Genomic DNA, 22,812 nt, shown 5'->3' with positions numbered 1-22,812 from the left:
TCTAATACACAAAACAGAAGAGAATAGACCCTGTTAAATCAGGACTGGAGGGGTCATAATCCCAGCCACTCAGCTTGGGCCTAGGTGCCCAAGAAGTCCCCGGGGGCTCCACGGAACACAGTTTGAAAATCCTTTACCTAGACCAACCCCTCATTGCTGGGCCCTGCCTGGCCCTGGGCTTCTGCCGGGCCAAGCCCTTAGTGTCTAGCGCTGTGCCCGGCACATAGTAGGTGTTCATGTTTATTGGAGGAGTGAATATTCCAGCCCAGACTCAAAGCTCCAGAGCTGACACTCGCGTGCCTCGGTTACACGCCTCAAGGAGTGGCTTTGCTCCATTGAGACATTTTCGTTTAACCATCCACCCTTCACTCATTTGCTCAGCACGTCTCCTGAGCAGCTATCCTGCACCCACACAAGGTCTGTTTCTGTGGGCTCGTTTATTTGTACCCAGGAACAAGTCAAAGAGAAGAGGTTTTTAGGAGGAGCAGGTAGCTGCTGGCACCCATGGCAGGGGAGCAATGGCACCCGGGAAAGGGGAAGAGCATGCAATAAGGAGACAGGGTCACCGACAGCTAACTTGACCTTCTTCCCATCTTCGTCCAGGGCTGGTCCAGCTCATGCCTTTATGATGGCGACGGGCCTGGCTCTCACCTCACTCAGGCCTCCCTGGGCCGTGGTGACACCCTGGGGGGGTGAGACCCACACTGAGGGACTGTCAACCAAAACCACTCATGGGCCCTCCCGCACACACCTGGGCATGAGTGAGGCCCACTCTGAGGGACTGCCAGTGGTAACCATTCTTGGACTCTCCCCGCTCACAAACCCACAGTGCCTGCCCCTGGGCTGGAGATGCCTGCAAACTCTGCCCTTCCAGGCTGCGGTCAGAGGTCAGAGCCCCACCTGGGCCACACCACATGGTCCTGACAGCTTCTTCTCTTTTTCCTCTCTTCTAGGCTTTTCAGTGCAATTTTAGAACAAGCAACCAAAGCAGAGGGGTCCAACGCTCTAGGAGGGAAAGGGGCTGGATTCGACGTGAAGGCGCTGAGGGCGTTCCGCGTGCTGCGTCCCTTGCGGCTGGTGTCTGGAGTTCCCAGTAAGTAAAGCCCTGTTTCTTGTTGACAATGTTATCTTGTCACCACCTTGCAGCGTCCTTTGCTGAATTGCAAGAGCCCTTTGCAAAGGGAGACTGGCGCCATGTAAAGAGAGGGGTTTTCTTAAAACAGTGATCTCCTTCCATTCAAAGAACCCAACTCTGATGCAAGTACCTTAAATTGCACTATGGTCCCCGCTCCTGCAAAGTCCAGGAGAAAGTTCCCAGCGGTGGCTCCCCTAGATGAAGACAGCCTACGCAAAGGAAACAGTCCTAGGGCCACCTGAGTGTCCGGCGAGGCCCTGGACTGGGAATTTAAATACATTTGCTGCAAGAGAGCCCAGTGAGCAGAGCCAGCTAATCCCAGGGGCTTGAGGGTATTTTAGCCAATGAGATTGATCTCTACTGTCTGTATTTTCCTGAAGAACAAGCAGGAGAACATTCGTGGATGTTCCACAAGTTCTAGGTTGCCATTTCTCCCAGCCCTCTCCTCCTTTCACGTTAGGTGAGTTAATTAGGTGGAACAAAAGCCCTATCCAGGGACGTGTCACCTGTCGTGGGGAGAACTGGCTTCTCCCAAGGAATGGGGAGTGAGTGTTCACCTCTCTGAATCAGGTGAAGAGCTTTGGAGATGTCTATCTGGAACTCAGTCACGTGGACAACTTCCCTTCTGTCTGTCATCCAGAAGCCTGAACCATTATGGCACACCAGCCACTGAGCACAGTGCCTCAGACACCCTCCGGCAGACTCCAGCCCAAGTAGCTCGTGGGGCTGTCAGCCTTAGGAGAACCCTCCTACTCTTCCTCGTTCCATTTATATATTTGAGCACAATTCCGGACTCATTTGCTGAGATGTGCCACCCTCAGTTCGGCTCCATCAGATTTCTGGGCTGGGCTGGTCTATGACTCAAGACAGGGAGACACCAAAGGAAGGGCTGGAACCAGATGCACTTGGAGATGGGGTCAGGGGTGGAAAGACAGAGGCTCTCCGAACACACAGCCTCTCCTACCCATGCCATGCACCGAGCACCTGATCACCTGCATGCTGCTGGGTGGTGTCCCTTACAGTCATAAAACCATAGAAATGGGAGAGGCCTTCCAGCAATCTGTTCATTCCTTTTTTGTGCATGCACAGAATCATAAAAACATCTTCCCGTGTCGTTAATGAACTAGCAGCAGAGCCAGGACAAGAATCTGGTCTCCTAACTTCCAGACCAACTCTTTCTTATGAAACGGCACTGTGTCTTTTCAAGAATCAAGTGGTATAGAACCCTTGAGTGCCTTAGATTTTTACACATATATCCCGTCTCTTCAACTACATTACGAGGGGGACCCAAAAAAATCCAGAATTATCTTTTGGAGGGCAGGCCCCTCGTAATCCACTCGGAATTTGTTCCTCCAGATCAAATGGTCGGCCAAAGTTTTTATCTGGACGTTTGGAGAAGGTTGTGTCACGATTTGTTGAAGAGACATCCCACGCTGTGGTAAACAGGTGACTGGTTCTTCCACCCTGACATTGCACCTGCCCACACCAGGTTGAGTGTTCAGCAGTTTGACCCTTGTGTCCCACACTCCCTATTCACTAGATCTCGTCCCAAGCAACTTTTTTTTTTGTTTCCCTGAATGAAAAGAGTTCTCAAAGGGAAACATTTTGCTGATGTGGGAGAGAGAAAACAAAATACACAGTGACTTGGAAAGCTGAGCCCAGCAGGTCGAGGCTGTGGTGGCTGTGAGTGTGCCACTGCACTCTGGCCTGGGAGGCGGAGTGAGACTCCAACGCAAATAAATAAACAAACAAACAGCAGAAGCACTAAAAGGCATCCCAGTTGATGAGTTCAATACCTGTTTTGAGCAGTGGGAAAAACGTATCCCCTTGAGCAGAGACTACTTTGAAGGTAACTGAAGTTTATACTCGTAAGAATAAATATACACTTTTTTATGAATAAATTCTAGGTTTGGGGGGGTCCCCTCGTATAAGCCCCAGAAGTGTGCCTTATCTTGCCTTGATTCCTGCACAATGCCTAAATCGGTCTCTAAATGAGAGAGGGGAATTTACTGAATAAGCAAAAGCAGGAGTCTGACTGTTTTCTTTGCATGAAACTCCCTGGGCCAAAGCTCGTGGCCTGTCTTAAGCTTAAAAGGAACCCAAGCCGAGCCACACAAATACAATGAAAACAGGCCTTCTCTCTTTGGCCTTAACCATTTGGGAGTATTTAGGGATAGAAACAATGTATGTGTGTCGGCCAAAACCCAATTCCCCTAAAGCCATAACTCAGTAGACCCAAATCAGGAAGTGGGAGGAGAGCATGAGAGTGACTTTGAACATGACTTTAAGGAGCTTGCCAATGTGTCACTGATAGGAATTAGAGATTAATTCAAAACTTCAGCCAACCAAGCTACAATGGACAGGATATGTATGTATTTATGAAGGGCCCACAATTTTTATTAGGGGTATTAGGGCATATCCTATATTCATGAGGAATTAGGCCATCCAATAAAAGAGTGTATCAATCAGCTTTTGACGCAGGAACAGACAGTTCCCAACTTTCGGTGGCGGTGGCTTACAACAGAGACTGGCTTGTGGCACACGAGGATGCTGTACTCAGCTGGGCTCTGGGCTTGACCACATTCTGTGTGTCGTCTAACCCCAGAGTCCAGTCGAAGGAGCAGCCGCCAGAGAGGCCATGTGGCTCCCATGGCTGAGGTCAAATGTTCACAAAAGGGGGTTCACAAACCATCAAAGACTGATGCTAAAAGGTGACTCTGTCGCAGCTGTTCACATTCCACTGGAATTCCACTCCAAGGCAAGTCACGTGGCTGCCTCAAAGCAGTGGGACAAAGATGCGTGCCGTACCTACAGAGAAGCGTGAATGAGGAAGGGTAAACAAACCGTACAGTCTACCACAAGGAGACTGCAGAGATTGCTATCAACAGAAATAGCCGCAGTAATTGCTCTAGTACAGAGATCCTTAATTAGAGATGAAAATGGTTGAGAGCCACTCATGCTGCAGTGAATTAAAAGGGAGAATTCGATTAGATCAAGCAGCTCAGGTTCCACGACAGAAGACACTTCTAAGGAAGGTGCCCTGTCTCCATCTGCATTTAAACAAGTGGTAGAACTCGCCAGGCGTGGTGGCAAACACCTATAGTCCCCGCTACTCGGGAAACTGAGGAGGAAGGATTGCTTGAGCCCAGGAGTTCGAGGCTGTGGTGAGCTGTGATCGTGCCACTGCACTTCAGTCTGGGTGACAGAGTGAGACCCTGACTCAAAAATATACGCATGAAATAAAAATGATTCTAATAATTTTGGTAGTACTGTCTTGTAGTGGTCAGGAAGAGGTGACACCCTCCTTGGAATTCTCTCATCAGGAAGGTGAAGACGTGACACAGCACCTCAAATACGAGGTCTTCTTTCTACCTGCTGCACAGTCCAGGAAGAGATTTTTACCCTTAGAGATGTTGATACTTGAGATGTTTTGCAGTTGTGAGAAGCCTTGCGCGTAAGCTCCATGCTTCTGCATACAAGCAGCAAGTGTGTCTGGTTTTCTGTGGGTTGCCAATAAAAAGAGTGGCTCTTCTTAGAGCTTAAAGAAAGGGCTTGTTTAGCCTGTCACCCTTTCTCACTGGAATAGTGTCAACAGTGGAGAGTGTAGACCAAGGTACTGGATTGGTGATGTCATCTATAAAAATGTCAGCTACAGACTAGACCAATGCCCCTGTTTCTTGTAGCCTTAGGTTGCCTCCTTTTGTGTATTTCAGCAACAATACTCAAGAGAGTTGCTTCTACCCATTGTCTCCGATTCTTATCCTCCCATTCTCTCCCAAATCCTCTCTGGTCAGGCTTCCTCTCCCAGTGCTGCATTCAAATATCTCTTTCCAAGACCGTCCATCAGATATAGCCAACTATGTCTTATCTTCGAATCACTGTTGTCCCTTGGCTTATGAACACGGTTCTTTCTTGGTTCTGCCCTTCCTTCCTTCACCTGTTGTTCCTTCTTGGAAGCCTTTGCTGAGTTTCTGCTTGTATCTTCACTTCCTTAACATTGGGGAGCTCTGGGGCTCAGTCCTGGGCTCTCCTCATCTACACACACTCTCTAATTATCAAGTCCCACCTTGTGGCTTTAAATATCACCTGTGTGTTTTCAAATAACTATCAACTGCTTACCACCAGCCCAGACCTTTCCCCTGAACTCCAGACTTCTATACCTACCTACCTACTCCATCCCTTTTCTATCCAGATAGCTAATACTTTTTTTTTTTAAGAGACAGGGTCTTGCTCTGTTGCCCAGGCTGGAGTGCAGTGGTCTAATCATAATCTACTGCAACCTCGATCCCCTGGGCTCAAGCAATCCTCCTGCTTCAGCCTCCCATGTAGCTGGGAATATAAGTGTGTACCACCGCACCTGGATACATGTTTCTATTTTTTGTAAAGACGGGATCTCACTATGTTGTCCGGCTGGTCTCAAACTCCTGGCCTCAAGTTAATCCTCCTGCCTCAGCCTCCCAAAGTGTTGGGATTATAGACACACATCACCGCACCCAGCTCAGATAGCTAATAAGTATCTTGAACTTGGCACATCCCTAGCAGAACTCCTAATCTTCCCAGAGCCTTTTCTATTTCAGTGAATGTCAACCTCATCCTTCCAGCTTCTCAGGCCAAAAAAATCTTTGACATTTTGTTTTCTCACTCTTCTGGTGCCACCCATCAGAAAATCCTCTCAGTTTGACCTTCAGCACACAGCAGGAATCTGACTGTCTCCTACCACCTCCACCCTCACCCATGCTGCCCACCATCTCCTCTTACCTAGATGACTGTGGCAGCCTCTAGGCAGGACTCTGCCTCCACCCTTGTTACAGGTCTAGGCCTGACACAGCAGGCCTCTTAAAATCCAAGTTAAGTCCTGTCGCTCCCTACTCAGGACGCGCCAAGGCTTCCCCAGCTCAGCCAGAGTGAGAGCCAGAGTCCCTGAGACCCTCCAGTTGCCCTGGTCTCCTCTCCGACCTCCCCTCCTTCCACCCTCCCCTGCCTTCCTGCCTCACGGGTTGCAGCCACCCCCTGGCTATTCCTCCAATGTTCCAAGCTCGCACTGCAGTGGGGTCATGGCCGGTGCTGTACCTCCTATCTGGAACCCCCTCTGCTCAACTCTCTGTATCCGCCCACCTCCTTCAGTCTCCCCCCACCACCTATCTACCCATCCTCACACTTCCTGTGCCCCCGTCTGCCATGTCACTTCCTACTATCTGTCATAACCCATGTATTTTCTCGTTCACTTGTTTATTACCCCTCGCCTCACGAGCGTGTAACCTCCACGAGGGCAAGAAGCTTTGGTTGTTTTGTTGGGAGCTGTGTCCTCGGCGTCTGCAAAAATGGCCCATAAATGTCTGTAGAATGAATGGACATCATTACCCAGACCCTTGTGGCATAACTTCACCTAGCAGGCGCTAAGAATGAACCGGCTCACTAAAACCATGCGAATGCTAAGACCTTCATGTATGTGTGCCTTGTTTAGTTTTTCCAAAACATCTTTCCATCTTCTATCTTATTTGATCTTCATGACAGTTGGGTGATAAGTAGAAATGTACATAGGTGATAGGCAATGTGGAGAGTATTTCCTGATTTCCTGTAACAAATAGGTTCATTGGGTGGTTTTTGAGATCCGCAGCTCTAATATCAGAGCCTAAAAGTTGCTTTTTTTTTTGAGTCAGGGTCTCACTCTGTTGCCCAAGTTGGAGTACTGTGGCATGATCATGGCTTACTGAGCTCTCCCAGGCTCAGGCAGTTCTCCTGCCTCAGCCTCCCAAAGTGCTGGGATTAAAGGTGTGAGCCACCGTGCATGGCCTGCTGTTGTTTTTTAAATGCCCGCGTATGTACTAAATGGCATTGAAATCTTGTGATCACAGATAATGGAACGAGAGAGATGGTTGTGAGAGGCATCCGTGAGTCATTTACCAATTCGTTCAACAAAATCTACTGAGTTCTTACTTCATGTAGGATCTTGCTAGCCATCATAGCAGATACAGAAGTGAGTCAGAGGCTAAGTGTGGTTCTCAAAGAGTTTGAAGCGTAGTAGAAAGAAAAAAAAATGTTCATAAAGGTGATTGTCGAGAATAAAAATTGGAGATGCCGAAAAGAAGCGTAGGTGAGATGCAATGAGTTCGGTGACATGTAGGCTTTGGGGATGCCTGACCTTGGGAATGGCGACAGAGAATCAGGAAAGCCTTGTTGGAGAAGGTGGCATTGGCAGTGAAACTTGAAGGATAGACAAGGATGGGCATTCCAGGAAATGAGAATATTGTGGAAGGAGAAATATACAACGAGGCAGCCAGGTTTAGGGGTTGATTCCACTGTGGCTATGAAAATTAGGTTGACTCTTTCAAGGACTTCTGTGTCATTGAAATAGCTGATCCACTGGCTTCATGGAGACTCTTCTACAGTAATAGTCATCAGTCCCCACTGTGCGTGAGGCATCCACTCTCCCAAGCAGAAGAGCTGTGAGGCGTGCATATTGTGCTGAAGGAGTTGCCATATGGAACAATAAACATGATACAATGAACGCGAACAATAAATATGGAGAGTTGTGATGAAATGTTTGCAATGTATACGAAGGAGGACATTTGTTTGTTAAACAGTAAGCCAGGGGTCATTTCCTCCTTTCCATATAATCCCATATGCCTTCTGGAGAAGATCTTCCAGAAGTGGATGAAAGCAAACGAGCAGACAGATGGAGGTGAGACAGTGTCTTGCAGATTTGTGAGGTCTTTGATGAAAACCTGGAGCAGCCAGTCACCTCCATCCGAGACCAGCACAGGCGTTGGAAGACATCCTCCGCTCACCACAAATATTTATCAAGCACTGTCTGTGAGCTGAGTTTTAAGCTAGGCACAGAGGACACAGAAGGGGACAGGGTACACTCCCATCTGTCAAGACACTTGACTGCGTTTGAGACTTTTCAAGGGGTACTTTTCCCCCCTAACTTGTGAATTTGTATACGATTAGCTCCTTCAAGATGTCCCTTTCTCGGTTAAAAGTGTTATTTTGAGCCCTGTAGCACTTGGGGAGGCTGAGGTAGGAAGAAGATTGTTTGAGCCCAGGAGTTCGAGGTCAGCCTAGGCAACATAGTGAGTGAGACTTCATCTCTACCAAAAAATCAAAAAAAGTCGAGCATGGTGGTGCACGCGAACAACAACAAAAAAGTGTTATTTCTTATTTCTGGAAGTACAAAGAATAGAAACCAGCTGGTTATTAAACAAAGGTTTGCTTTCTTCTTGAGAGGTGAGAAGGAGCGCTGAGAACCCTGTATGCGGAGAGGTCAAGGTCTTCGAGTTTTCTTTGCTCAGTGAGAACTGTTTCCTGCAAACAAACCAGCACCTGTCGGTTGACAAATATCTGTCGAGTGAAAACCATATAGCAAGCACGGGAAGACTCAAGACATGGTGGTATTGAACATGAACTCCATCAGACTGCTGACTTCTGCCAGTTACTCCTTCTCTGACCTTGGGAAAGCTACAAATCATCTCCGTGCTTCATTTCCTCATCTGTAAAACAGGAATAATAATAGAACCTATTTCATATGTTGTTGGAAAGACTAAATGAGTCCATGCATGCAGAGCATTTCAGTGGTGTCTTGCTTAAGCGAATGCTCAGTTATGGGGTCGTTGTTGCATATTATATTGTATCAGTAGAATAGAAGTGGATGGAAAGATCACTATCAAAAGACAACAGGTTTACTTTAAAAGATAAAGAATACTCAAGAGTTAAATCATAAGAAAAAAATCCCAGAGAAGTATGTGTATGCTTATTTGACTTGTATAGTGTAGATCAGCGGTCTCCAACCTTTTTGGCATCAAGGACTGGTTTCGTGGAAGAGAATTTTTCCACGGCGGGAGTGAGGGATGTGCAGTCAAACCTCACTGCTAATGTTAATCTGTATTTGCAGCCGCTCCCCAGAGCTAGCATCACCGCCTCCGCTCCACCTCAAATCATCAGGCATTAGATTCTCATAAGGAGCGTGCAACCTAGATCCCTTGCATGAGCAGTTCACAATAGGGTTGCCGCTCCTATGAGAATCTAATGCCTCCACTGATCTGACAGAAGACAGAGCTCAGGCAGTAATGCAAGCCATGAGGAGTGATTGTAAACACAGCTTGTTATTAAACAAAGGAGGTGCCTGCCACTCACCTCCTGCTGCATGGCCTGGTTCCTAACAGGCCACAGACCAGCACCAGAGGTCGGGGACCCCATGGTGTAGACGATGAAATGGGTTTAAGGGGAGCATTTACAGGGACAAGATGTGGGAGTCTGGAACAGTTTTGTAGAGGAGGAAGTGTTGGAGAGGACCCTTGAGGCCTTGATATAGAAGAGTTAAGGATGGAGGTGGAATGACATTATGGGGTGCAAACCTCCTTTGTTCAGGTCTCCAATGCAGGTCAGTCCCAGCCTGTGTATAGGTCTGGTCTGTGTGTGCTCCAATCCTGCTATAGAGAAGGAGGTATGTAGATAGTGAGAGCCAGGAGAGAAATTCCCCAGGAAGCAAACAGGGCCCAGCTGGGTCCTGGATGGCACATGTTGCATAGTGTTGGGAATTGGGTCTTGGATGGCCCATTCCTCAGATAGTGAACACTGTACCCCCTAGGTAAATTCTGAACCCTAACTCCCTCTCCTCACCTCCCCTCCTTCTTGGTGTCCCCAGTGTCTAAGACTTCCATCTTTGTGACCGTTTGGCTCCCACGTATAAGGGAGCACATGTGGTATTTGGGTTGTTTCTGAGTCAGTTCACTTAGGAGGATGGTCTCCACCAGCTCCAACCATGTTGCTGCAAAGGGCATGATTTCATTCTTTTTTATGGCTGCATAGTATTCCATGGTGTGTGTGTGTGTGTGTGTACATTTTCTTTATCAAGAGGCAATTTTCTAAACAGCCACTGGTGTTCCCTGTCCATTAGGAACATTCCAAAGGCTGCACTGCAGAGACAGCGAAATGTCTTAGAAATCTACTAAAGTATGTCAGAACTGACAGTGGACCTTGAATTCCAGGGAGGTTCATGAACTTGCCCTGGACTTGGCTGCCAGGTGACAGAGCTGGGGTCAGAGCCAGACCAGGCCACCATTGCTCCCTCCCACCCTGCACGACCTCCATCCTGGAGACCTAGACTGGGGCCTCTGTCCTGAGCACTCTGCCAGATGACCTGACACTACTCGACACCAAACACTTGCTGAAAATTGTTATCGATGGGACAGGATCCTGGACTTAAAAATTCCTGCTGCAAGAGTTGAAAAATCACCTGAATGCCCGAGTCCCCAGGTGAACCATGCTCATCCTGCAATGTGGTTTCTCTCCCAGAATGGGTTCTCTCCTCCTGGGAATTCGTTACGGTGAAACCAGCCACACTGATTAGCAAACGCTGCCCGTTAATGAGACCCACTGGGGGCATATTCGAGCTACTAAAAACAACCGATCTGAGTGTTTTCACACTTTGATGGTTTAAAGGCAGTCATGCCGTCCTGTCTGAAATTTGCTCTTGGTAAGTCGAGCCACAGCGGATCTGCTGTCCCCATCACAGCACCTGGGAAAGTGTTTCCTGGCCCAGGCTGGTGTCACTCCATGCACAAGGGGGAACTCAGCACCAGGCTTGGTCCTGGCAAGCAGCTTGTGACCCCCGCTTGTGTTCAAGGACACCTCCCCCACCCCCAGTCTAGATCTGATAGGGGAAAGTCTGTCTAGAGCAGATATCCCAAGTCATGTCACTCAGCTCCTGAAACTGACATATCTTGGTGTCCCAGAGAAGATGCCCGAGTCAGAGCAGAGACTCAAATCCACACTGGCTCACTCCCATCCCTTACTTTTCCCAGTACCTGTGTCGTCATCTTCCCGGACTTCCCTTTAATCCTGGTTAATGTGAGTTCACCCCTAAGGTGCCCACAGGATGACAGAGCACAAGCTGAGCACTAGCCTGCATGGGAAGAGGACCCAGACGAGCTCTGTGTTGACGTGCACCAGCTCAATGACCTTGGGCAGGCCCGTCCTCCCTCTGGACCTGTGTCCTGCACCTGGAACTTGAAGGACCTGGACCGGCTGACCTCTGTGTCCCCTCCCTCCTCCCTCGGGCTCATCGCCCCTGCACCAGCTGAGATCCGCCCTTGGCAGATGTCCTGCCTCTCTCCTCTCTGCTCTCCCCTCCTCATTTCCTTGCACTTGACCTTTCTCCCCTCACATTCTGTTTTGCCTCCTCTGCCATTCCATCCCTCTTGTCCTAAAGGGGACTTACATGCCCTAGAACCTTAAACCAAAACAAGGGACACCCACATGGCTACTTGCAAGGACAGGGGCGTGTGCAGAGGGCCACCCTTCGGGCCGTCCCTATCTCTCCTTCCCCCGGGGCCAGAGTCCACCTGGTCCCACCACCTGCCTTGTTCTGAGATCCTTCCTGCAGCATCTTCTGGGCCCTTTTTCTACCAACTCGGTCACTGAAACAGGAAGCGATGAAACCTCGTCCCCCGCATGCGTCTCCTGGCCCTCTTCCCAAATCCGAATGTCTGAGCAGGGCGGGACTGACCAGTCTGGTCCAACCAAGTTTCCTTCCCACAGATAAGCAGCACTGCAGCCAGACAGGTGAAATGGCTTTCTCACGATCACAGAGCTAGCCGGCGGCAGGCAGCCAGGACCCTTGATTCCTATGTGATCCGATCATGATCACCCGGGAGTCCTCTAGTTCTGTGCAGACTTTGGGGCTCACAGGTGCCTCCCAAGCATCACCGCAGGAGGGAGGGGCTGCTCCCTCCCCCTTCCTGCCTGGGGTGGCCCTGGGCTAGGGGTCCCCGGGTGGAGTAGGGGCCCCTGGAGGACAACTAGATGCAGTGCGTCCTCATCATGTTCCAGACAGGCTGGCTTCCCCCCGCCCCGGACAAATGCTGCTTTGCTGTGCAGTGTTGGCATGCCTCACCTCTCAGAAACAGAGTTAGAATTGAGACTAGAGCCCCGCATACCCAGCCCCAGTCCCCCAGCACCCTCCATGCCCGTGGCAGCTGGTAGTTGATGCCCGTCCTTTCCACCTGGCCCTGATCTTCCAATGTGGACGGTGTTTCCCCCTGCCCACCTCTCTCCTCCGATTAGGCCACTCTTGTCCCCCCTGTCCCTTCCAGGTGGCTCTGAAGGACTCCTGGACCAGGAATTCAAGGGCACAGTCACAGTCCTGGCTCTGCTGCCGACTTCTCAGTTCCCCTGCTTCATGTTTTGCCTCAGTTTATCAATCTACAAAGTGGAGTTAATGCCAGGAATGTCACAGATAAAGATGAGTTTTCACCTGTAAAGCCCCTTAATATTTTACCTGTAAAGCTCCATGGATAAGGGTGAGATTTTACCTGTAAAGCTTCTAGAAACAAAGCCCTCTTGAAGAGAGACTTTCTGGATTGTAATGCGCGACAGCCTCAGGTAGTGAGAAAAGAAAGATGACTCAAACGCGATGGACTAGGTTGATTTACACAACAAGCATATTTCAAAAGTTCCCATCTCTGCTGTCAGAATTTTACTGAGAGGGCATTGAATATCAATAACAGCATGTGACTGAACTGGGAAAATCTCTGTCATTTGGTGTTCCAGATACAGCATACAGAATTGCATACAGTCACACAGTAATGCCTCGTATTTATCAAAGTATACAGACATTCCTCAAGTCGGGAAAATGTCTCTTTTTGATCTAAGAACAAAATGTAGGCCGTGATAAATGTTAGGGTTACCACCAACTGAAAGCAACATTGGGTATCAGGATGAGGCTTTCGGACTCAAAGAGCTTGATTAGCTGATTAATCGCCCCAGTGGCCCAGAAAGGCAGGGACATTATCCTTAATTTATAGATAGGCAGATACAGTCCCAAGGGCTTTTCCCAGATTAATGAACAGAGACGGTTTCGGTCTATTTTCCAGTGGGGGATAACTCCCTCCAGGACTTAGGTCTCTATTGTTTGGAAGAGAGCACAGCGTCCCTATCAGACAGGAAGTACATTGCTTCCAGGCTGCGGGGTGCCCTGTCTGGCCGTACAGATTGAGGACAGTTGTTAGCTTGGGTGTTGGTTTATTTATGTTCCAGGGTTCATAAAACCCTTGGGCGACAGGGGCTGATGAAAAATGGTGTTATTGCCACCTTGGGACTTGTGATCAAGTGGGAGGCACTCTGGCCTGCTGGTGCCAGACCGGGGATCTAAGTCTGGCTAGCTGTGTGACTTTATTGTTTAACCTCTGACCTTCAGTTTCCTCTCTGTGAAGTGAGAAGATTCGACTTAAACCGTATTAGCTCCTAAATACCGCTGAGCATTGTCATTCTGGGCTTCGATGAGAGAGAACAGCAGTGACCTGAGAATTTCTTCTGTAACCACGAATGCCAGAACTCAGGTGTCATTGACGCAGTGTGACATTGGACAGATTCCTTCACTCCCAATACAATAACAGTCAGACCGTCCAGAGATGGGAGAATCGGATCCTAAAATAAGTCAGTCTGCAGGCATTTGTTTATTTATTTGGTTGATTTTTTTATTCATTTATTTATTTTTTGAGCTGGAGTCTTACTCGGTTGCGAGACTGGAGTGCAGTGGCATGCTCACGGCCACCCCAGTATTGACTTGCTGGGTTCCGTTGATCCTTCTACCTCAGCCTTCCAAGTAGCCAGAACTACAGGCGCGGGCTACCACGCCCGGCTGATTTTTTAGTTTATTTTATTGTAGAGATGAGGTCTCACCAAGTTGTCTGGGCTGGTCTCAAACCCGCAGGCTCAGGCAATCCACTTGCCTCAGCCTCCCAAAATGCTGGGATTACAGGCTGAGCCACCAAACCCGGCCGGCAGATATTTATTAAGCACTCACCATGGGCCCAGGACCATGGCAGGTAGTATGAAAATCACAAGAGACAGGCGAGCTTCTTAAACTCAGAAGACTCCATCTTTGATTCTCTTTTGTGTCTGACCCTTCCCTGGGAGATCCCAAACATGAAATCACCCCCAAGCTGACATGAAAAATAATGGTGATAATAAAGCCACGTAGGCTTAGAAGTGACCCGTGCTTTTAATGTTGGAAAGAAAAATGAGGGGAGAATGAAATGAAGATACAGTGAGGTCACTGTCCTGTGAAGTGATCGATACACAGAACGTGAGGCCCATGTGCTTGTTCTTGGTTCATTCTCTCATACTGATTCATGACAACTAGCGGTTAAGGATATAAATGGTGGAGCCTCACCACCCAGGTTCAAATTCCCAGAGCCACCGTTCATTAGCTATGTGCCTGATCTATAAAACGAGGGTTAAAATTGCACCTACTTCATGGTGGTGTTGTGGGGATTAAATAAGTAAATGCTTGCAACGCATTATAATTGTGCTCAACACACAGGACGTATTCAGCAATAATTAGCCTCTAGTATTCCTGTGGGCTCGAATCCCTACCTACCTACCTATCTCAGGCTCTCAGGTGGACTGATTAGAGCAACGGGAACTTCTATTCTTGATTTTGTAAAATACCTTTATTGAAGCATCATGTATATTCTGTGAAATTCACTCACTTTAAGTGTACGGTCACAAATGAAATAGCCTTATAATAGTATAATTTCATTTATCCAACCCCCTGTCCTATGTGATGGTTACACATTTCTTACTTATGCATACATTATCAACCTCACCCTACAATGTTATTAGTTTTACTTTAAATAATCAGTTGTCGTTTAAGTAGATTATGAAAAAATATAAGACACAGTCTTTCATATTTTCCCTCTTAGTTACTGTTTCTGGTGTTTCAACTCCTTGCTGTAGAGCCAAGTTTCCTTCTGATCTCTTTTCCCTGCACCCAGATGCATATCCCATAGTGTTTCTGTAATGTAGGTCTTTTGTGGATGAATTATCTCAGCTTTCATTCATCTGAAAATAGTTGTATTCATTCTCTTTTTGAATAATATTTTGCTGGGTATAGAATTCTTGGTTGACAGGTTTTGTTTTTCCTTCAGAACTTAAAAGATGTTCGTTTAAGTTTCTCCTGTCTCTCATGAGAAACCTTCATTGTCTCTGATGAGAAGTCATTGATGTTATTATCATGGTACCCTTGTACATAATGTTTCTTCTTTTGCTGACTACTTTTAAGATTATGTTTTTATTTTAGTTCTCAGCAGTTTCACTGTGATGTGCCTCATTGTGGTTTTTCAATATATTTGTCCTGCTTGGAGTTTACTGAGCTTCTCAGGAGATTTTCATCAAGTTTGCAAAATTTGGGACCATTATTTCTTCAGTTTTGGGGGGGGGTTTTTGGTTTGTTTGTTTTTTTCCTGCCGTAATCTCACTTTTCTCTTTCTGGGACCTCTATTACGTGTTTGTATATGTATGTATTACCTCATTGGTCCTGGAGAGTTTGTTTAATTTTCTGTAGTCTTTTAATTCTCTGTGTTCCACAGATTGGATCATTTTTGTTGACTACTCTTTCAGTTCACTTGTTTATCCTCTGCTGTCTGTGTCTTCATTAAGCCTATTTGGTGAATTTTTCTTTTCAGTTACGGAATTTCCACTCGGTTACTTTTTATGATTTCCATTTAGCTGTGGAATTCCCAATCTGTTCCTTCTTTTGGACCATATACTCATTTATTTCATTGAATATGTTTTCCTTCTAGTCTTTAAATACATATATAAATATTATAAACATCTAACAGTTGTCTTAAATCCTTGTCTGCTAAATCCAACATCCAAACTACCTCATTTTCTGTTTCCTTCTGACTGCTTTTTTCTTGGCAATTACATTTTCTCATTGATTTCTATATCTAGTAATTTTTTAAATTGAATGCTAGAATCATGGATAATATTTTGTAGAGATTTTTATCATTTTCCTGAGTGCTGGTTCTTCATCAAGCAGTTCATTCTCTGGCTGATCGCCATGAACTTGTATGGACTTGCTCATTGGTGCAGACCCACTGAAAACCCGAGCTCTCAACCTCAAAATTCTATTACCCTTACAGAGTGTGTCAGAGTTTGGTTTTAGGCTTTGACAGGATGGGTCTAGAGAGGTTCACTCTAGAGTAAGATCCTTACTCCTAAGGCATGCCCTCTCTGGCATATGAATTAGTTGCCCAGGGTGTTAATGAGATGTTGACTAGATCATTCCACTGTGGTAGGGCTAGAGCTCTAACCTCCTGACACTGCTTTTTCCCCAGCACTGATTAACCTGTATTATCTCTATTCTGCTCTCCACCCCAGCAAATACTATCCGGGGGTTATGCAGTGGTTTTCACCCTGCATAAATATAACTCACCCCTAAGCCATGAACACACAGGTTACCCCTACACAAACTTCCGGGGCCCCATTTACCTAGCTGTTTCCTCTCTGCTGTCCCACCACAACCGTTTCAGCGGCCCAAATTCTGACCTTATCTCTGCCTTCCCAGATCAGTGGGACTGCAGTGGTATGCTTGGACTATAGCTCTTTGTGATGCAGTCTGAAAATTGTTCTCAGCCAGAGAACCAAGACAATCGTAGTGTTCATACCATGAGTTTCAGTTCTTGAAAGATTATACTCCTGTGCTGTTTCATGGCCACTTTACAAAAATAGTTGCCTATTCTATTTTTGTTCAGTTTTTAAAAATATTTATTGTGAAAGGGCTCATCTGGTACCAGTTGCTCCAAAATGGCTAGAAATGGAAGTGTACTTGATTTTTAAATCACAAAACGAGCAATAATGATCTTAGCAGATGTAAGGTATTCCCCACATGTATATAATTATGCTATATATAATGATATATAATAAATGTTATAGTTCATATGTCATACATTTATTAAAAATGTATTGTGTATAAGGCATAGTAGTAGGTGGAGGAAAGAAAGGTAGTAGAACCTTTCTTAAGGTGTTTGGAAAATAACAACCCAGCAGATGTTAGAGTTAGAGTGGTCTTTCTTGCCCAATGTCATTTTAAAGATATTGAAATCTGGACACAAAAGTTGATGTGACTTGTCAAGGTCACACAGCTGTTAATAACAGAAGAGAAAATAGCCTGTCATTTTTTCCACTGCATTAAAAAAAATATGTTTTTGAAACTAAACATAATGTTTGGAGATTTCTCCCACTGTAGAAAATTTGATCTGCGCCAAAGTCCCTGTTGATGCAATAATGGTTTTAGCCACTATTTTTCTTGGAATATAAGTAAGTCTGGGATCCTAAAAGCATTTTGCTTGAGGTGGATAGAAAGATTAACTTATGGTACAGAATGGCAGCAATGAACAAATAAGCTGGCAGCAATTAACAAATTTGGTTTTTGGTTGCTCTCCATTCAAGAACGGCCAGGAAGGAGAAAGCTGGTGCTTGGGTATAATGGTATTTTTCAGGAAAACAAAATAATTAGAGAGCTATAATCAGGAATAGCTTAGTAGCTCATCCAGCTTGATAACTCTGTAGTGAGTTAATCTCATTTGCCACCAACCATGGAGATATTTTACAGTTCTCCCAAAAGCTGTACCTTTGTACATTTTTGAAGAAAGGAAGATTCTGTGAGAATCTACATGTATACAACCAAAGCACCGTTCTCTCCTGTTTGACCTTATCAGGTATGTCACTCTTCATACAGGCAAGTCCCCAGAAACTTCACTCCAAGAATCTCTGTCTAGGGTCTGGCACGAAGAGAGTTTGGCTGAGATGTTCTGGTCCTCTACACAGAACATGTCCTTGCATTCAAAGAACAGTTGTCTGGTTTTGGGGGGCCGGGGTGGCAGGACAAGCTATGTTGGGGAGACTCCCCTAGGTAGTTTCTCCCTTAAGAAGTGCGGGCCACCTTTGCTGTCAGAAATGACAGATGAGATCATTTGGATCAACTGTCCTCTGCTGAAGACAATTAGAAATGATAGATCTAATTGAGAAAAATTCTAAATTTTCTCTTTTCTGAAACTTGGAAAAGATGCCTGATGGAAACAAATGTGAATTCTCTCTGGAGACGGTAACAACATCAAAGGTCTCATTATTTCCCTGGACAGTTTTGTGGAAATAAGGTCTAATTCACAATGCAAAATAGCTAGCTGCACAAGGAGAGAAAATAACATGAATGAAAATGAGCAGAAACTATAGATCATAGAAGTAGAACCACAAGAGATCCAGAATTAGAGTTGAAAGTAACGGTATTTACTATATTCAAAGAGATCAGAGACAAGATTGATAATTTTCCAAAGAACCAGAAGATATGGAAAAGAACCAGATATAAATTTTAGAAATAAAAAATACAATCACTAAAGTGAAAAATGCATTGAATGGATTTAAAGACTTGGCACCGCTGAAAACAGAGTTATGGAACTGTGGCAAGCATGGAGTGGGGTGGAGAGAAAATCCCAAGAATGAGAAATGCAGAAAAGAATGTCAGAGACTGGGGAATACATGGGTGCTGAATTTGATGAAATTTTTCTTCTACTTTTATAGATAGGCTCATGGTTTCTTAAATTAATGTGGTGGGCCAGGTTCAGTGGCTCAGCCTGTAATCTTAGCACTTTGGAAGGCCGAGGTGAGTGGATTGCCTGAGCCCCTGGGTTCAAGACCTGCCTGGGCCACTTAGTGAGACCTCATCTCTACAAAAAATAAAAAGTAAAAAATAAGCTGGGCGTGGTAGCACCTGTGTAGCACCTGTAGTTCTAGCTGCTTGGAAAGGCTGAGGCGGAAGGATCGCCGGAGCCCAGCAGGTCGATGCTGGGGTGGCCATGAGTGTGCCACTGCACTCCAACCTGGGTGACGGGATGAGACTGCAACTCAAAATAATCGATTAATTAATTAATTAATGTGGTGAATTGCATATTAACTTGTTACTAAAGTGTAATAGAGTGATTATTCTGGTGTGGGGGGTAACTGGGGCTTCTTCAGAGCTTGTGATGTTCATTTCTTGACCTGAGTGATAGTTACATGGCTGTTTTGTGATAAATCATATACTGTAACATCTTTCTTTTTTGCATTTTTGAATGTTATATCTCAAAATTTCTTTTCAAAAATCATTTACAGAAGAAGAAAAAGTACAGGCTCAGGCATCTACATCTTTAGCAGGTGCCAAAAGAGATCTGCTTCCTACTCTGCCTATAGCAAAAAAAAAAAAAAAAAAATGGTTTGTCACCAAGAAAGAGGCAGCATAAAGGGATAGCCAGTCATGATCTAATCACTTCCAACGGATTAGAGTTGTCAAGAGAGATACACTGTTGAGAAGGATTGTGAGGCCCCAGCTGGGACCAGAGCAAAACAGGCCATGATCAGTAGTGACATCTGCCATGTCTTGGGGCCAAGGAGTGGTGTGTGTGTAGGATGGTTGCCATTTTTGCCTGGATGGCAGCTAAGAAGCAGAAGTTGTGGCATAAAGTTGGCTTGGCTTTTCATGCAAGCTCTAACGCTTACCAGATGTATAATCTGGGGCAAGTTATCTGTCTTACCCAAGCCTCAGTTTATTTATCTTTGTCAAGATGATTGGAGAATTACATGAAATGATGCACAGTGCCCATCACATGCTGGGTCTTCAAAAAATAGTAGCTGATATCATTGTTGCTTGCTTTATACCCTATTGTCCCCATTTTGCCATAGGCAATTGTCTTCTAGCATCAGGATTTCTTTTCGTTTGCTTTTTCAGTTGAGGTCTCATTCTGTTGCCCAGGCTGAAGTGCAGTGACACAACTGCTGCATTCCACAGCATCCAACTCCAGGGCTCAGGTGATCCTTCTGCCTTAGCCTCCCAAGTAGCTGAGACTACAGGCATACACCACCACACCCAGCTGGTTTTTTGTAGAGACAAGGTCTTGCTATGTTGACTAGGCTGGTCTTGAATTCCTGGGCTCAAGCGATCCTCTCGCCTCAGCCTCCTAAAGTGCTGGGATAACAGGTATGAGCCACTATACCCGGTCAGGATTTCTTTTATATCTTTCTCTCTTAGCTTGTTTTTTCTTAACCCATATTTCTTCTTTTTTTGAGTCAGAGTCTCACTCCGTCACCCAGGCTGGAGTGCAATAACATGCTCACAAGTCATCCCAGAGTTGACCTGCTAGGCTCCGGCGATCCTTCCGCCTCAGCCTTCCAAGTAGCCGGAGCAACAGGCAAGCGCTATCATGCCTGGCTAATTTTTTGATTTTTTTAATTGTAGAGATGAGGTCTCATGAAATTGTCCAGGCTGTGCTCAGGTAATCCTCTCACCTCAGCCTCCCAAAGTGCTGGGATTACAGGCTTGAGTCACTGCACCCAGCCTGACCCATATTTCTAATACAGAAAACTAACTCAACATGAAGGTTGATATTTTAACTACTCCTAAAGTTCTTAATTTATTAGACAACCGCATATCTGCCATCCCCTTCCTAGGATGACAGCGCTCCTTTGGTGTTCATCAAGCCATGTGTGGGATGCAGAATGTATTAATATGGAAAAGCTAAATTAAAAATAAATGAAAATCTCTAATGAATAAGGACATTCTAATAAGGACATGCAAAAATCATAAACTCAAGACTGTAGGAAAGCTATCTAGGCGAGAGTTCTTCCCCCTTATTAAGAGGACTCTTTTCCAGGAAGAAAACACCTCAGATCCTTCTGAAGCTCTCGTGTGATAGACGTACTCCTTAGCCCAAGGGAGAACTCTCTACCTTCCTAGTTCTAGGTTGAGGCTGAAGCATCACTTGAACCCAGGAGGTCAAGGCTGGGGTAAGCTACGATTGTGCCACTGCACTCCAGCATGGGTGACCGAGTAAGACCCCAACTCGGGAAAAAAAAGAAAAAAAATGAAAACTCAGACCTCCCCCGCCACCCCAGATAAAGAATAACAATCCCGAGTAGCTAAGACTTACAGACACATGCCACCATGCTTGACTAATTATTTTATTTTATCTCTGTAGCAACGGGAGTGGGCAGGGTGTAGGGGTCTCTCTATGTTACCCAGGGTAGTCTCAAGCTCCTGGCCTTACGCCTGTTTTCTTCCTAAAGCCATTAAGCCCATAAGACCATGAAAAGTGTCGTAGCTTCTTCAGCCAAATCAAGGCACAACACGTGATCTATGAGTTTCATCATGCCTCCAGCTTCTAGCCAGGGCAAAATGGTTCGTGGAGATTGGATGGAAGTGCGGGCCAAGAGTTGCGATCTGGTGATGACGGTGGCGGTTGACTGTCACCACCACAGATGCTGGAAGGGATGTTTGTTTTTAGACTCAGGTATGAGTTTGGAAGATGAGGACCCAGAGTTGGCTAGTGAGTTAGAGTCAGAGGATATTTATTCGATCACCCTCTCTGAGAGGGGGGACTTGTTGGCTCACAAAACTTAGAAGTCCTCCAAATGGGATGCCTCCTCCTGGCTTCATGGAATGGTGACGCTGGTGCACAGAAAGCCGCTCATTTTCCTGTCTGACAGCCATCTTCCATTTGCACTACCTCATTTGCTCTCCGCCCTTGTCCGCTCGGCTTTCTGGCTGGGAGTTGACCATATGGCCTGCATCAAAAGGCTGCCTTGTCCCCAGCTTCTGGTTGTGTTCAATCAACAGAGAGGGATAGCTGAGAGTCACCCAGCAGGAGGGAGGAGGGTGAGGTCAGGGTTCTTCTGTCCCCAGATCCTTCCCCACAGGTCATCTTGGGCTGGCATTGCCACAGCCTCTCCAGATGGTCACCGCCACATGCTGTCCTTCCTGCTCCCTGTAACCACTCCCTCCTCTTGCTTCTTCTGCCTAGGGGTGGTAATAGATTGCTGTTGCTGCCACCTCCGAGAAACCGCACTGTCCCTTGTGGTTCTCCTGACCCCACCACACCTTCATAAAAATCACCACGCACCTTGCATTCTCTTGATTTGAACGTGCCACCTGTTTCTGGCTAGAGTCTACTGTTCTGATCTTTGTAACCTGTTTTCATTCTTTTTGTAAATAAATGTGGAGTGCCTACTATGTGCATGTCAAGTGGAATGGGGTTTGGAGTCTGCCCTCTGTGATGGAGAACATTTAAGGATGATAAGAGGGCGGTGGTGCCGAATGGGATGAGGTTGAGGGAACTGGAGACCGGAAGCCCAGCCTACCAGTCCAGGCGGGAAACAGGAAGAACCGCAGTGGCATAGGGTTGGAGTAGACATGGCGGATGCGATGCCATGTTATGAGGACTCATTTACATTTGGTAAAGATGCAAGCAAGGGTGACTGCCAGGTTAATTTTTCTTTCTTTCTTTCTTTTTGAGTTAGGGTCTCACTCTGTCACTCAGGCTAGAGTGCAGTGTCATGATCATGGCTCACTCCAGTCTCAACCTTCCGGTCTCAGGCAATCCTTCCATGTCAGTCTCCCAAGTAACTGGGACTACAGGCACACGCCACCATGCCCGGCTAATTTTTCTATTGTTTGTGGAGATACGGTCTCACTGTGTTGCCTAGACTGGTCTTGAACTCTTAGCCTCAAGCAATCCTCTCGCCTTGGCCTCCCAAAGTGCTGGAATTGCAGATGTGAGCCACCGTGCCTGGCCTTTGGGCATCATTCTTAGTAACATCATCACCTAGTTTTCTTTTCTTTTTTTTTGATATGAGAATAACTTTTTTATTCCTATATATAGGTTGTATTGCTGGGAAAATACAATGCACAGGGCTTAGGTTCAGATCATGAATTAATACTGAGATACACGAAAGGACAAGAATATATCAAAGTCATCATGCAAAATGGGCAAATGATGGGAGCTGTCTTAATTGGTGAAACTGATTTAGAAGAAGCCGGGCTCGGTGGCTCAGCCTGTAATCCCGTGCCTTTGGGAGGCTGAGGT

The 22,812-nt window shown here is 46.2% G+C and overlaps 1 protein-coding gene across 1 annotated transcript in view; it reads left to right on the top strand.

The window, feature by feature from the left end:
• Nucleotides 1-22,812, top strand: part of CACNA1C (calcium voltage-gated channel subunit alpha1 C) — a 636,553-nt gene that overhangs the window by 373,086 nt on the left and 240,655 nt on the right. Inside the window, exon 4 of the mRNA XM_021711663.1 lies at nucleotides 954-1,093. Within this exon, the coding sequence (XP_021567338.1) occupies nucleotides 954-1,093 (140 nt within the window). The remainder of the gene's footprint in view (nucleotides 1-953; nucleotides 1,094-22,812) is intronic.

The sequence above is a fragment of the Carlito syrichta genome, unplaced genomic scaffold (genome assembly GCF_000164805.1).
Source record: "Carlito syrichta isolate Samal-C Ts95f unplaced genomic scaffold, Tarsius_syrichta-2.0.1 Scaffold302444, whole genome shotgun sequence".
Classification (NCBI taxonomy): Eukaryota; Metazoa; Chordata; class Mammalia; order Primates; family Tarsiidae; genus Carlito; species Carlito syrichta.
Note: the sequence above shows the minus strand (reverse complement) of the source record. Positions and strands in the feature narration are given on the sequence as shown.